We start from the raw sequence: 15,341 nt of genomic DNA, 5'->3' as shown, positions 1-15,341 counted from the left end.
TTTAAACCGAGGAGTGAGGTTCCATGCGAAGGCCAGGCTGATGATAGTGGGTCTTCTACCTAGCCCAGAGAGAAGATGGGCCTGAGGTGTATCATGGTTCATGCAGAAGCAAATATTGGTCCCAGTCTTGCCCTTGCGGAGGCCTGAGAGCCTGCACAGGCAAATTCCCTACTTGCAGTAAATGTACGCCATCATCACTTCTTGCTGACAGTTTCAGTCAGCTGGCACAAGTAGCTTCATAGCCTGAGGCAACTTTTGATTATCCATAACTTAAATGCTTTAACATTCTGGAAATAAAGATCTACAGCTTAAACTTGGCACAGGGCTCTGTGGAAAGCCAGCAAGGCAAAAGGAACAGCAGAAGGCAAGGAAGTTCAGGAGATGTAGCCAAGGAGATATCCAGGTGCATCACAGCTAGTTCTAGTTATCTTGTGTTCTGGCTGAATCTCACAAGCCTGTGAGCATTGCATTGCTCTTCCTAATAGGATCTGGGAGGGAAGGTAGTGCCAAAGCCAAGCTGCTGTTCCCGATAGGCCAGGGCATGCCACCTATCTTTTGCTGCTTGAGATCTTGGTGTTTGGGCAGAGTTCAGCTGTGGTTTTGCCTACAATTTAAGTATGCAAATGTAATGGCTATGATTATAAGCTTTGACCTTTTATCTTGCTGTGATCTGTTATCATTTTTTTCCTTATCATCCATTAGAGGCACAGGTTTATCACATACCTAATCAGATGAAAGACCAGAAGCGTTCCCTGCAAGCAATTTGATGGCTCAGTATCAGGTTTTCCATTATTACCCTAAAGGCACTTTTCCAGAATTGATCAATTAAGTGCATTTGCATGGACCCTTGCCATACTACAGTACTATGAGTACATGCTCATGAAAGCTGATTAGTATTGTTGCATCTAGACTTCATCTATGAAAAGAATGACTGTAGCCTTTTTATTTAATGTTTGGAGATTGTTCATTTTTTTTCTTTGTTTCTTTTTATTGAATACAGACTTGGATTATCACTTGCTTTTGTCTTCAACTACTCCTACTTAATCCTCTTGTCAAAGCCCAGAGTTCCTGCGGGAATCCAGTGACAGATGATGTAAATGATATTGCAAAATTGGTAAGTAATAGTTATTTTAAGTTATTCTTCATGTTTTACAATAATCATGGGATAACGGTGCTTAGATTTTTAAGGAAAGTTAGCAAATCATGGTTATATATCCGTTAAAATCCATCGATTTATCAAAACAAAATCCTTTATTGCAGAGAATGGAGAATAGTTTCAGAGTTCATTGAAAAGATGACTTCTTTGACCAAGTTGAAGTAGATAGGTGTATGTGTTTTTTGGACTCCATACTTACATAAAAACTGTCAAAAGTCTTGATTTCTTCAAACATCCCTGGAAACAGGTAGTTTCCTATGCAGATGAAAGATTACTGTCTTTTTTGTTGCTGATATGTGAGGAGCAGAATGGTGGCAAATTATACTAAAATAAACCAGAAGTCTTTATCTTAGGTTTATGAGAAACTTGTGTCATATATAAAAAAAATATGATATTAGATATCTTTGTAGCAATCTGGCCATAATGATTGAACAACTCTTGCACCTTAGTGGTGAATGAACTGCACAGAATATTCTGTATTTCTGTTTCTACTTTTTCATACCTAGAATCTAAAGGATGTCAGCTTCTTGTGAGAATCAAACTAATTTCAGTACATTTTGAATGTAAATTAGTTGAACAACGCATTCACCAGAAAAAAACTGCATCTTCTTATGTGAAGTCAGTTGTGTTTAACTCCACTGAAGTTTAAACTGACTTACAGTACTGCAGGTTCTAACACAAAAGTTTTTAAGAAATAATGTGCAATGAACACTTAAAAAGCATAGCTGCATTTACATATTGTCTTCAGCTGAAAATTATGGTTTTGTTGTGAAGAAACAGTTGCAAGACTGAAGTTTATGCTATCAGACACTAAATTTAGAGTCCCTTGCATTTGTTTCCAGTGCAGTGTTCCTAACTTGATTTCTTTGAGTGTCGTTATATGCCTTGGCACATAGTGCAAATCTCTAGGGATCTTCCACAGCACTTGTCAAATGTTTAATGTTTCACAGTAGTTCCTTTAGGCATAAGTCTGAAGTATTGGCATGTTTATTCAAAATAATGTTTCATCTCTTGAAAGAGCATTAAACTTTGATTTAAAACTGTTGAAAGCACTACAGAACAACAAAACTCCTCTGAGTACTGGTGAAATTGTCTGGGACATGATTGGCAATAACTTTGTGTCAATTATGTATCTCCAAAACACATGTTTTAACTTTCCCTTTAGAGCAATTTAAACTTGAAGAATGTAAAAATACAGACAAAAGAATTTGCATGCAACTTGAGCAATCACACTTGTTTTTTTGAAATAAAATATATCATAAACCTAATACCACAAAAATCAAGTAATTTTTTGTTTTGTCTATGGTTTCCCGTATAATAATCCTCCTGTCTCATCCAGTAGCTGCAGTTCTTGCACATATCCATGCAACACTGTTTCCATATCCAATCCTCCTCCATGTCCCCTTACCTCTCTTCACATGCATCCTTGTTGCTAGCTGTCCCATGACCCCTGGGCATGATGCAGACCTGAGCAATGTACTGCACTGCTGCCAGGTTTTTGTCACGTATTCTTTTACTTGGGCTAGGAAAGAGTTCACATAGTTTTGGTGTGTGTACACTGCATGTCCTGGAAGGAAACTCCTGATGGCTGCCCAGCTCACACTGCTGTTTTGCTGCTGCCAAGACTGAGCAGAATGTGATAGGGCTGAGCTCCTCTGCATCTCCACAGTGAGGATGCTGAATTGTCCTTCTCCTGACTTAATTGTAATACTTCCAGATCTTCCCCACTGAATGCAAAATTTGGGTAAAACTTAAATAACAGGTTCAAAGATGTTTTGGGTGGAAGAAGTAGCAGACAGATGCAGAGAATGCCAAGGCTGAAAAGCAGAAATCTGGGTTTTCTTTGTTTTGAACTATGTGTTTGAGAATGTCTTTCTTGAGGAACCTCTTTCTTTTTTGCCTGTGTATGTTAATGTTAGCACAGATTTTTCATTTAGAAATCATTTCTATAAAGATTGAGCTGAAAGAATAATGTCAAAATAACTGTAGTATCTTAAATTTATTAGAAGACTTCTTGATTTTAATTAAAATAATTAGTTTGCAAGTTGATCATTCTCTTTTGGAAATGCTACACTATGACAAGGTGACACTGAGAGAAAATAAAGGAATATGTACAGGTTAAAAGAATACATAAAATACTTTTAAAACAAAATACCATTACATAGCAGCTTCATAATAGAAAGCAGAAACTAACAGAGTGCTGACTAGCCACGTTATTTGTCTAAAAAGCACACTGTTATTCCTAATGCTGTTAAAACTATATTTGGTACAAATTTGCTTTGAAATTTCTGATATAAAATCATTGCTGTATCATGCAAGTTTCATCACTGAAGGCAACAATTTCAACCTGAATTCCTAAGTGGTATTTTTCTCCCTCCTCACCACCTTCCACTTCCATTAGTCTCTGGAAAATATCTACATAAACCACTGTGAGTACACTGTGGAGAAGTTCCTGAATTACTTTTAGAAAATGCTAGCTGAGAAACTGGCTTGGCTTTCTCAACAGAGATGCTTACATTTGGTACAAGTAAGCTTGTATTTTCTTCTAATACCAGGACCAGACTCACAGATAACAGTAACATTTCTGCATTTTTTTTTTTAATTTTTTTTCTTTTTAAATTATATAAGCCTATTTGGATTAATTAAAAGAAAATATTGCTTTCAGAATGGATGGATAGCAATATTTTTTGAAACATGATTCTAAGGACTATTTGTTTTACATTTATGTCTTTTTTATGCTATATGGAATATATCCTTACTGTATACAATATGGAATCCACAATTCCAAATTTATAATTGCTGAAGAATTTAGGTCAGGCAGAGATTATGACTCTTATAAATTACTATAAATATTTTATGCCATTTCTGTATTTTGAAAACAAAAAACCAAACATTGGTTGAATTGGGAAATGTTATTCTGAAGATTTAGATCTTCAAAATTAGGAATAACCTCCAGAGTTGTCTGGGTTCGTTATTGGTCTTTCTGGGTCTTATTTCTTCACTGATCCGAAAAGTCTGTGCCTGTGTCTTACAAACTGTAGGATTTCCCAGAGTGAGCTGGGGATTTCACAGCAGGCATTTCTAAAGGCTTTATCGTTTGCTGCACCAAAATGTTCTTTAGACTCTCTTGTTTACAGTCATTTTTCTACTCCAGTATTTGTGTAATTTACTGTTCAGAAACAATACACAAATCTTTTACCTTAGGATATTGCCCTAAGGATTTCTTCCTTCTGTCTCATCACAAATATTCATTACAAATTAGATTCAATATAGCCTGAATACTTGATGCAGCAGGATTAGGAGCTCTTCATTTCCCCAAAATGTTATCATTTCCTGAGCCTTTTCTCCTCAGAATTTGGGAATATCACATTTCTCTCCAGGAATTCAGGTCTATAATAAAGGTGTTGGCTCTTGTTGCAAGTTGTGTTGGCTCTTACCATTTCACAAACACTTACTAAGTTCATTTTTAACACCTTCATTGTTTTTTCCTGTCCTAACAGGAACAAATGTTTTTGTAGCTCTCTATCCATACAAATACACCTTTCCCTAAGATCATTTGTGAATTAAGATCCAATCTACTGAAAAGTCTTTTTAGACTTCAGCCTCTAATTTTTTTTCATTCTGTCTGTCCATTTTGCTGCTCTGACCATATATCTTCTACTTAATTACTCCAAGCTGTTCTTCTGTTTGATTACAATGGCAAGCTTCTTAATTTTGTCTTTAAAAGCTCTATTAACACAGCTTTTGAACAGCCCAACACATTTTGGTTTTGTCCTCTTGTTGTAGCATCTCCTCAATATTTGCTTGCTTTGTGTTAAGCTGTTCAAGGCTGTGGGAAGGGTACTCCTTGATGAGCTCTACGCAGATTCTCATCCTCTTCATATCTCATACTAAAAGTATTTGCAGCATAAATCCATGTCCTTTTTTTTTTATCTTCCTTCTCTGTTCTGGGTTACTTCTGCATTTTCCCTACAGTTAGCAAAATGGTGCCACAGTTCCTTACCAAACTGTATTGCCTGCAGCTTGATCCAACCTGTTTATTTGGTTCTCAGCTTTTTGCTATAATTACTGTAAACTTTGTGGGGCTGGGCTTGACTCCAGAAAAGAGCATATGGAGTCCAACAGAAGGTGGCTTGATCCTGAAGGGTTATTAACCTAATATAAATGTATAGTAGTGATTTAGGTAACAAAAGAGCTGGTTCTGCGAAACTAGACACATAACTCTGTAGACTGATAGAAAACCCCTGAGCACAGCTGCAGCTGTGTTCAGTTAAACTATTGTATTTTAGGAACATGAGAGGAATATGCTTCAGTCAATACTTGCTGTGAATATAAGTTAGGCATGTCTGTTGAACTTAACACTAGTGAAGAATAGTGCAGTGCCTGAAAATGTGGGTCATTAGCCTAATCAACTTTATTCTGAATAGCAATATATGGACAGACGTAAGTAACTTGTTTTCAGAGATGTTAAACTGAATTTTCACTACCAAGAGTCATACTGGACTCTTAGCAAAAGCTAGAATAAAAAAGGAGCTTCAATAAAATCAAGACTTCTGAGCTGTAACTATCTTAAGATCAAACAGACAAAAATTGTTTGTAGTATTTTCTCTAAGATTATATCTATTAAAATCTTTATGATGTAATTTTGTAGAATGAAAGAGGTATCCCCAGTAAAAACTGTTTTAAGAAGCAAAGAATAATTCAGCACTCTTTTAATTTATGTATTTATTTATTAAATAGGGAGAACATTAAAACAACAGAGTTTCATACCTATAGAGAATGAAGGTATTTAGAGAGTATTCCTTCTTTATCACGAATCACTTGATCTCCTGCCTCTTTTTTTTAATGAAGGTGTCTGAAGGAAAACATGATACTTGATGAACAAATGTTCCGTATTAAGAAATGATAATTGCAGCATCTGTCAGTAAAGCTTGTCCCCATTGTTCTTTTCAGCGTAGTAAGACAGCAGAAAACTATGGCACTGTGTTGCTGTAATTGTGCTTTTGCACAAGAATTAAGAAGCTGCTGAGTGCATAATGTATGCTCTTTAAATATGAACATAAAGACTAAATATAAGTAGAATTTTAATTGAGCTATGCAGTATGTATACAATGTACCTATGAATTTTAGGTTCATTGGGTTTAAGATAGCTATTAAACAAATCACGTAAGTCGATCACATAAAGTATAATGGTCTACTTTTCTAATGCATGTTTTTGTCTTGAATTTTGAAGCCTAAACAATAGTCAACATGCATCAACCAGATTTGTTTGAGAAGCCATTTCAAACAACTTGATTTCACATTGCTTCTTTTCTGTAAACTTGAACTTTACCATAAGCTTATTTTTAAATGAATAAAACTCTACTGAGTGAAAGGGTTACAAGAAAAGGATCCAGTGTTGCTATTCTGCAAATAATCTGCCACTATGGCTGTAAAAAGTGTGAATGGAAATTGTTAACATGCTGTCTTAAGCCAAAGGATAAAAATTTCATTAACTGCTTCTTTAGCAGATGAGGTAGAGTAGATTGCAGAGATGACAGAAAGAGGAAGCCTCTGCAGAAAAAGAAAAGCTGAGGACACAAAGAAGCGAGTTGCAGAGGTATTTAAGAGTAGAGAAAGGGGAATGAGGAAGAGAGAAATGAGAGGTAGAAATGCTAGCCAAATGAAAAATATGCTTTTTCTATTGTACGCCTCTGAATAAAGAAGAAATCATTGACAATATCAAATGGTAAAATTTACTTTAATGACTTTATCTTTGAACTGTGCATAAAAAATATTTATATGTATGCTTGTTTCCTTAAAATTTTCAGAACAACCGCAGTAAAGAGAAATTCCAAGAGCAGTAGCCCTCATATCAAAGCCCTTGACTTCAGATGTAGCTCATCTCCCTTCTGTACTGTTGTTGCAATGAAAGAGTAGTTTATGGAACCTAAACCATTTTCACAATATAACCTTTTATTTCCCCATTTATCCTATCTTTATGATATTTCAAAAAGTGCATTTTGGTTATGCAATGTTAACAATGTTGTATTAATTATTCAAACTTCTGTATGTCATTCAAACTTATGTTTCCTCATCTGAGATTTTGTTACAAATGGGAACGTAGCAACTAGTGTTGATTTTGTATGAACTTGAAGACAAAAATGCAGCTTCCCTCATCTTCATGTCATGAATTTTTTTTTTTTCCTCAGTGCCTGTTAGGATTTCTACAACCACAGCCACCCACTAAATCAGAGAACTTTTTCTGTGGCATTTTAATTGCAAAACATTGTTGTACACATTACTTTCCAAGATTATCAGTTGATGTTCTCTGTAATTAACAACCCTTTTAACCCTTTTCTAAGCTCATAGCCCTCTTCTTGTCAGGCACCTTGCTTAGAGCTAGTCTGCAGATTACTTTCTGGATTTTTGCACAGGTGGAAAACTCAGTGCAGCCACATTTGTCCCTTCTTTTGGCTTCCACTTTAATTACTGCATGAAGAAAATTCAACAGTTAAAAAGCAAGTGATTAGTTCTGGATTGTAGTGTTGGAAGTTGTCCTTCAACAAAATGTGACTCATGTCAGGAAAGCAAGACAATATGAAATGTACTGTGTTGGTACAAGCATGTCCTCACTCCTGCATCAGGATCTCTAAACTATTTTCTTTGAGTAAATTGGTAAGTCAAGCTTGAACGCAAATATAATTCCCTCACTTTGACTGAACTCCAACTTTTACCATCAGCAGAGCATCTGCCATGTGGAGTTTAATCAATAAAACTTTAATAAGTTGTTTTATCTCAAGGCAGGGCATATACTCTACATTTGACAAGTTCCCCCCTCGTTGATCTTCATTTTTAATAGTAAGTTTCTTCTAAAATATATTTTCTGATTCTCAGTCTGTCAAGGAAAACTCTTTAAGACTGAGCTGTATTCTCTAGCTATGTTGGAGGAGCTGTAAGAGCTCTTGGGCTGTTACCTTTTTTTAAATGTGCACAAAAAGTGCTTGACAGGCTCTGATGCCAGTAAAGTAGATTGTATACATAATGCATATCAGTTCTTGTAGTGTTCATTGATTTGGAACAAATTTAATCTTCCAGTGACCTTTCTTAAAGAAAGGTACTTTTGCTGACATTGCTAAGTGCTGAATCCCACTAGAGTGAGTAGGGGAAACTTTGCACATGCAGTAACATCTTCAATATCTTTGCTGCTTGAAGTGCTGCTAATTCTACATCTCTAGGCACGCAAAGGAAATTGCAAAGAAACCGTGTTATCTATGAATGTGTTACAATGTCAGAGTGGGTTTAGAGCAAGAAAAGATTGCTTTAAAAGTGGATGAGGGTTTTAGAATAATAAATCATTTCAAGAAGCTCTAAAGAAACAGTAAATGCATTGCAATAATTTCCACTATTTTTGGTATCTTGAATCAATTCCCCCAAAACTCCAGGTAAATAGAAATTGACAGAGAATTTTAGAGACAATTTTGCCTCTGCTGCTTTATGAAAGCAAGGTTATAAAATTAAAAATAATAATAATAAAAAATAAAAAAAGTTATCTACAGAAAAGAATTAATGAGGATCTTCTGTATAAAACTTGTTTTTTTATTGCTGTAAGAGGAAGCTGGAAGTCATGGAACAGAGGGACCATGATCCAGTGCATGTTGAAAATTTAAAAAAAAGTTTGGAATTTGTTAGTGACTGACTGCTAGATGTCATTCAAGAACCTGGACATTTTTAAATTGTTGTTTCAATTTTTAATTTTTAATTGAAACTCAATTTTAATTAACAAATAAAACATTCTGTTGTGTCAAACAAAATATTACCTAAAAGCTACACAGGAAAAAATCACTGTGCTTGTTGCTATAGCAGCAGAATCAAAACAGCTATAAAGAAAAGAATAATCTTTAACCCAAAGAAGTAGGAATGCTTTGTTGAAGTAGATTTTACTTCAAGAAGGAAACTGTGTATGTGCTTATCATCTTTTGACTAAATGGATATCAAATAATGATGATAAATATCTTCCAGAGACTGTGGATCATGACAGCATCTCCCTCACTTCGTCTCCTCAGTCAACACATTCCCCAAATGATCAAGCATTTCTCAAAGTAGCATTAGATTCCATCTGTAGGAGAGTGCATTGTATAGCTCAGTAAGACCCCTTCCTCCACTCATGACTGGCATGCTGAAGCAAGGACATTTACTGTGCTCAACTTATGTGTGCAGAAGCTCTCCTTTGCCCTAGGACATTGCTATGACATGATTATATTGCTCATTGTCAGTAGGAGGCTCAGCTTCAAAATTAAAGCCATACTTAAATGTTTTTTTGACTTGGTGTGACAGTGAGCACAAGGCAGGCAGGCATTTCTTTAGGTTCAAATGCTTGTTCAAGGTCTAAGTTATTTGATGAGAAAAGGCTTAGTCAAAGGCCTGTGTTTCAGAGGTTCAGGTTAAGTACCAATTGACATGTAAATTCTACAGACAGCTCAAAACTTGCCATTAAAAGATGGAAATGCAGTGGAATTTCTGTCATAATGAATAACCACAGACCACTGCTTCTCCTCATATCACTGACTTTAATTCTGCTGAGAGATGGTAGTGTTGAACATGACTGGATCAAATCTGAGAGCATTAGGGAAAGGTGGAAAGATACTTCACTTCTGAGCAAATAAGAGTTAGTAGCAGTTCCACTGGAAAATGAGTATGCAGGCTTTTGCAGCCTGAATTTAGGTTACCTAAAATCTGCATTTGATACTTGATACATTTTGTTGAACATAGTGATGGAAAATATCTTGATTTGTATAGTGAGTAATAGCATTTTTATTGTCTATTTGTTGTAGGTTGGAAATCTCCCGAATGATTATCTGATAACCCTTAAATATGTCCCGAAGATGGATAGCCTGGTATGTACAACCACTTTATGTTAACCCCATTAAAACAGCCCATTGAAAACAGTGGTGTTGATAACATTTTGTAACAAGTCCTATGGCTTAATAAGTTACAGTTAAAGGATGATTATTTCACTTGTCATATGCGTTACAATTATTCATTTAAAAAACAAGAATGTAGGAGGATTCCTACTGTAACTTAAAATGTTAAGGAATGTTATAGGAATTTGAACAAAAATATCTCTTCATATTCAATGTTTTAATATTTTCTCTGGAAAAGAATCTAACTATAGTGACAATGGAAAATTTTTCTTTCTTACACAGCTTGTTTCTTTTTAATTTTACTTTGGAATATCCTCTAGAGTGTCGTTCTAGGCTAAGCTTGTGGAAATGCCATTAAAACACAGCAAACATGCACTAGCCAATGAGGAGAAGCTCAAGTTCAGAAAGTGACAGTGTCAGTAACTAAACAAACAGAAAAATTCGGGACACTATTTCATTCAAACACAGTTTCTGTGACATCCCATACATAGTGATGCTTTTAAATAAATGTCTGCTATCTTATTTACAATTTTTTAGTCTCTAATCTTAAAACCATTGTCATGCTATCTTAATGTTTTTTTCTACCAAACGGTTTTTATTTTTTCCTTAGTTTTTGTAATATGTTTAGGAAGGATTCATTGCAAGTGTTCTGTTTGTTGTTGCATGCACTACAGAAATAAGTATTTACTTGTATATACAAGATATATATATGAACGAGAGAAAAAAAAAGAAAGTAGAAATTACGCTGAGTGCATATTACTTAAAATTTATTCCTTAAGCAGGAAAACTCAGCAGAAAAAAAATGCTGTGGAATTCCTGTGCTAGGTCATATATAATACAATTAAAACTGATGGAAAAAAAAAAAAAATTGAATTTCTGAAAATAGCTATTACCAGTAAGGCTCACTGGCTATCATCCCCTGGCTGCAGTGCATTTTGAAATCCAGCTATTTGGATGCTTACTGTGCTGAGCATTGCTTCAGTGGTGGGCAGCCTTAGGCTGGGTTCTGCTCCCTGCTGAGGAGCTGCCCTGTGTAGGCCAGGCAGTGTTATAGCTGTTCTCTCTGTTGCTCTCTTGGGAAGTGTTTACACTGTAGCTGAAGAAGACCAGGGAGCCCGCCTGAGCAATAGACTCCTGGTCGTTCTCACTGCTTACCTCTTACCTCCCTCTGTGGTTCAGTTTTGGCTGACAGTAAGCAGTTTCTGCTTCTTTAGTTTAAATACCATTTCATCTTGCTGCATCACATCCAGAAACCTAGATCGAGTTTACATTTACGATGAGCAGCCAAGAATTAAATAGGTAGAAGAGAAGTTTAGAGCTGGGATTTCCATATTCGCTTTGCTTGTACACCACATTCAGTAGTGGTGAGGGAAGGTGCAGCTCTTGGCCTTGTGCCTTCCCAGGAGGAAGTATTCAGTGGTATTCGTGTCCCACTTTGCCAAATTCCTCTCTGGGGATTTCAGGTTATGTTACACATACCACACCAAAGGCTGGCTGAATAAGTAGATTTTGCTCCAGGTTCTAAAAGGTCCCTGCAAGCTGAGAAAGCCATGGCTTTGAATACAGCAGATACCTTTTGTTCAGCAGGTTGTTTTTTTTGTTTGTTTGTTTTTGTTTTTTTTTTTTTTTCAACAGACTTCAATCTTCACTGTGTTCACAAAATGAGAAATGTACCCAAGGTAGCAAATTTTGAATGTGGATGACGAAAGGTGGGAAGGCAGAGTGAATGCAAAGCTAATGGAAAGCCAGTGTTGTGCACTTAACAGGAACAGACTGACCCGATCCATTAAATAGAGGGCTGCTGCATTATGCACTAGCTCAATGCATCTGAGTGGCATTAAAAGTAGTTTTGAATAGAGTGAAGTGTGTAGTTTAACTTGAAGATTAAAAGGCAAAGACGACAGAATCGGGGGCTAATTTCCATGCAAGAGAGAAATTCCAAACTGTTAAATACAGGAAAAAAAAGTGTCATGTACCTGAGAGTACAGAGGAAGTCAAATTTGTAAGTAGCCCAAGATATAAATGCTGGTCCAAATTTACACACAAAAAGCAGAGTTAGTTCTCCATTTCTTCTTGGCAAACGATGTTGTATTTGCTGGGTTTAACAGTTTTATCCCTGTGTTTGGTAGGTATTCAGAAAACTAACACTTGCACAGCTTGACATTACTGAAAAGAAAACTAAAATTTCTCATGTAATAAAGCTTTGCAGGGCAGAATAGCTCATTTGGAAGAAATTCTCATGCATTTGCAAAACCACAGGAACAGCAAAGCAGAATCCCTTTTGGAATTGCCATATCATCTCCTTACACGCTAGGAGAAGTGAGGAGTTTTTGCTCATCTCTGCCACTGTAGAACACACATCCACAAAAATTTGTAGTTTTACAGCTCGAAGAAGCACTATGTTGATGTTCCTACACCAAAGCAAAGGAAAATTTGTTTTCTGTCTTCTGAGAGTAACGAGACATGGTGCATTGCATGCTGCTTGAATGGAATACATTTCAAAAAGCCTCCCTCCTGATTTATTTGATTTTGTTTCTCCCCTCCCACTGTAAGGTTTGAAGAAAAAGGAAGCAGAGAATCAAGCCAAGTGCTATCCATTTCACTTTTTTTTTTTTTTTTTTTTTAACTTTTTAAGCAGTTGTAATTATACATTTACTGAATGCAGTAATAGTTTTCACTTGTTAGGAGCGCATGAGATAGTTTCAGTACTGAAGATTGAAAGAGAGTTATTTCAGGAACTGACAAAAAAGAGATTACACATAGAAGCAGATTCAATGTCAGATGCTTTCTCTGTGTTGTAAAACATAGATTCATTGGATGCTGCTATCACCATCCTACATACCATAGAAACATACCTTAGAAACTAATTCAGTGTTACTGGGAGTGCATATTCCTTAGGGGTTGCTGGGCCAAAATCTTTGTAGCTGACAGGCCTGAATCATCCTGATACATTTTTAACAGTCGAAAAAAATAACTCCATATATGGAATTATGGAATAAATTCCCATAGCATTTACTGTCAATAATGCAGTATTTATTGGGAAGAGATTTCCATACACACATTGCAATGTGACTAATACATAAGAGAAGTTTTTTCTTTTTCTTAAAAGTCAGTTGAAGGACTTAAACGCTATTCCAGTGGCACAGATGTGACAGATCCCATCATAGGATGTGTAAAAGAAAAAAAAATACAGGAAAATACAGACTGTTGAATATAGAACCTTTCTATCAGAAATGACTTTCAGTGAAAATGCTAAGAGAACTTAACTGAGCTGATTTCCTCAGAGGTGAATATGCACATTAATTTCGACAGCAAAACTTTTCTGGAATCATTCTTCAAAAGAGATTTATATCAAGGATCTTTGGGGTTAACTCAGTTATGCAGAGTAACAATAATAAAATGAGAACCGTGCATGGTTTAAAAAAGTCTGTAGAAAGTTGCTAAAGCAGTAGTTATTTAAAAAATTAAAATAGGTTAATGAGAGCATCGAAGAGTGTTCATAGCAGTATGTCCTAGGGCTCAAAACCTCAACATGTTCCTTAGCATTCATTAAGAATTTAATGAAGGGATGGCATTTAACAGACAACCATAAATATGTCAGTATCAGTGAGAATAGAAATTTTACCAAAAGGGCTAAAGAGAAAGTTGGCCGACACCAAAGAAAGTGAATTTTAATTTAGACATTCAGGATAATTTAAATTGGAAAGAGCAGTCTGATCTACTTCTGCACATTGAGTTGCTTAACCAGTTTTTGCAAAAGTCTGATATTTAATCTACCTCTCTGTCTTTCTTTTTATCCCCTAACAGCCTAATCACTGTTGGTTGCATCTGATGGTGCCTGAATTTTCAAGGAGTCTACATAATCTTCTCCAGAAATTTTCAGATATTTCCGATATGTCTGATGTTTTAAGCAACTATTCAATCATTAATAACCTCACAAGGATAATCAATGATCTTATGGCATGTCTAGCTTTTGATAAAAATAAGGTAATCTAACATGGAGATTCTACTTTTGTGCTGAATATTTTTACTTGAACTTTCTGTTGCACAGTACATAGTGTTTATTTTATAAGATCCAAAGTTTCATTAGATGTTTTTCTTTTCATTTTATACTCCTGTATGTATGAAAACCTGCTTTGTTCCGAGATACTCTGAGTATACTCTGTTAACATTGAATTGTCATCGTCTCCTGTTTCAAAGCAAAATGATTTATTTGGGATTACAGTATATGCAAAGACTTGCATACAGCTATTTAAGAAGTCAAAAATGTAACCATCATCTTTAAGATAATTAATTCATTTAGGTTTGTTTCAGACAGGCAGAAACCTTCCTTGTACACCCAGAATTCCTCTATTTGCTAGGGATTCTAACATAAATCTAAAGTTTATGTGGTTGAAGCTATTAATAATCTCTATCAGTGTGTGAGACTCAGTCTGCTTCACCATGATTTAATGTAGTATTTTTGTATACAAAGATACAGGAAAGACTGGTAAATAATGCCCCACTTCCATATTTTTTGTATGCCAGCAACAGCTGCAAGGCTTCCAGGAGTCTTCCCTGAGAGTTGTCTGATTCTCTAGGGTGAAAATGATAGGGATAAATTAATTTTCTAATCCCTTACTCAGCCCTAACAAGTCTATCAAGTCTATCTGTAGTCAGAGGATTTATACCACTGAAAAACCTCCATTGTTTTATTGGACTAGGATTTCATCTTCCCTATACATTTATTTTTGTACTGTAAGTTCTTAGTTTTCTGTAATCCACAGAATCGAACTGCTATTGATTTCCTTATAGAATAGTCTAAAATCTAGCTCTGTCAGCATTAAAGAGAAAACAGTCTTAAAACCAAGCTTTAGGAAATTTTTCTTAGTACCTGTTTAACCTGTATTCTAACCACTCCTACTGGGAGTAATAAATCCAGACCAACTCTGAACTGCTGGCATAAGAAACAACTGTTGTGTGAAAACCAGTTAGTCACAAAAAAGAAAACAGCTATCAATGGTCTTAACATGGACCTTAACTTTTTGTTTAGTCTGACATAACACACTTGTCTGTTAGATCTCAAAGTGATTGGGCTTCCTTGTTTATAATCCTGCTCTTATTTTTAGTCACATTATCAAAGATCTCAGCCTGCTTTGTTACAGCTATTATATTCTGTTCCCTGTACTCTTACAACAATAGCTATGATTGTGTTGTGTTCCTGTATCCAGGTTAAAAGAAACATGCAGAGCATAACAAAGTAATGTGAAATCAAGGTGGTTGCTTTTTTTTTTTTTTTAATG

The 15,341-nt window shown here is 35.6% G+C and overlaps 1 protein-coding gene across 2 annotated transcripts in view; it reads left to right on the top strand.

Annotated features, from left to right (window-relative positions):
- Nucleotides 1–15,341, top strand: part of KITLG (KIT ligand) — a 52,801-nt gene that overhangs the window by 21,828 nt on the left and 15,632 nt on the right. For both annotated transcript variants that reach the window (XM_090139603.1, XM_031589627.2), the window contains exons 2-4: nt 1,001–1,114; nt 9,970–10,032; nt 13,867–14,046. In XM_090139603.1, coding sequence (XP_089995729.1) covers nt 1,001–1,114; nt 9,970–10,032; nt 13,867–14,046 — 357 coding nt within the window. The remainder of the gene's footprint in view (nt 1–1,000; nt 1,115–9,969; nt 10,033–13,866; nt 14,047–15,341) is intronic.

The sequence above is a fragment of the Phasianus colchicus genome, chromosome 1 (genome assembly GCF_987193195.1).
Source record: "Phasianus colchicus chromosome 1, bPhaCol1.hap1.1, whole genome shotgun sequence".
Lineage (NCBI taxonomy): Eukaryota > Metazoa > Chordata > Aves > Galliformes > Phasianidae > Phasianus > Phasianus colchicus.
The sequence above is the reverse complement of the archived record's forward strand: the minus strand, read 5'-3'. Positions and strand labels throughout refer to the sequence as shown.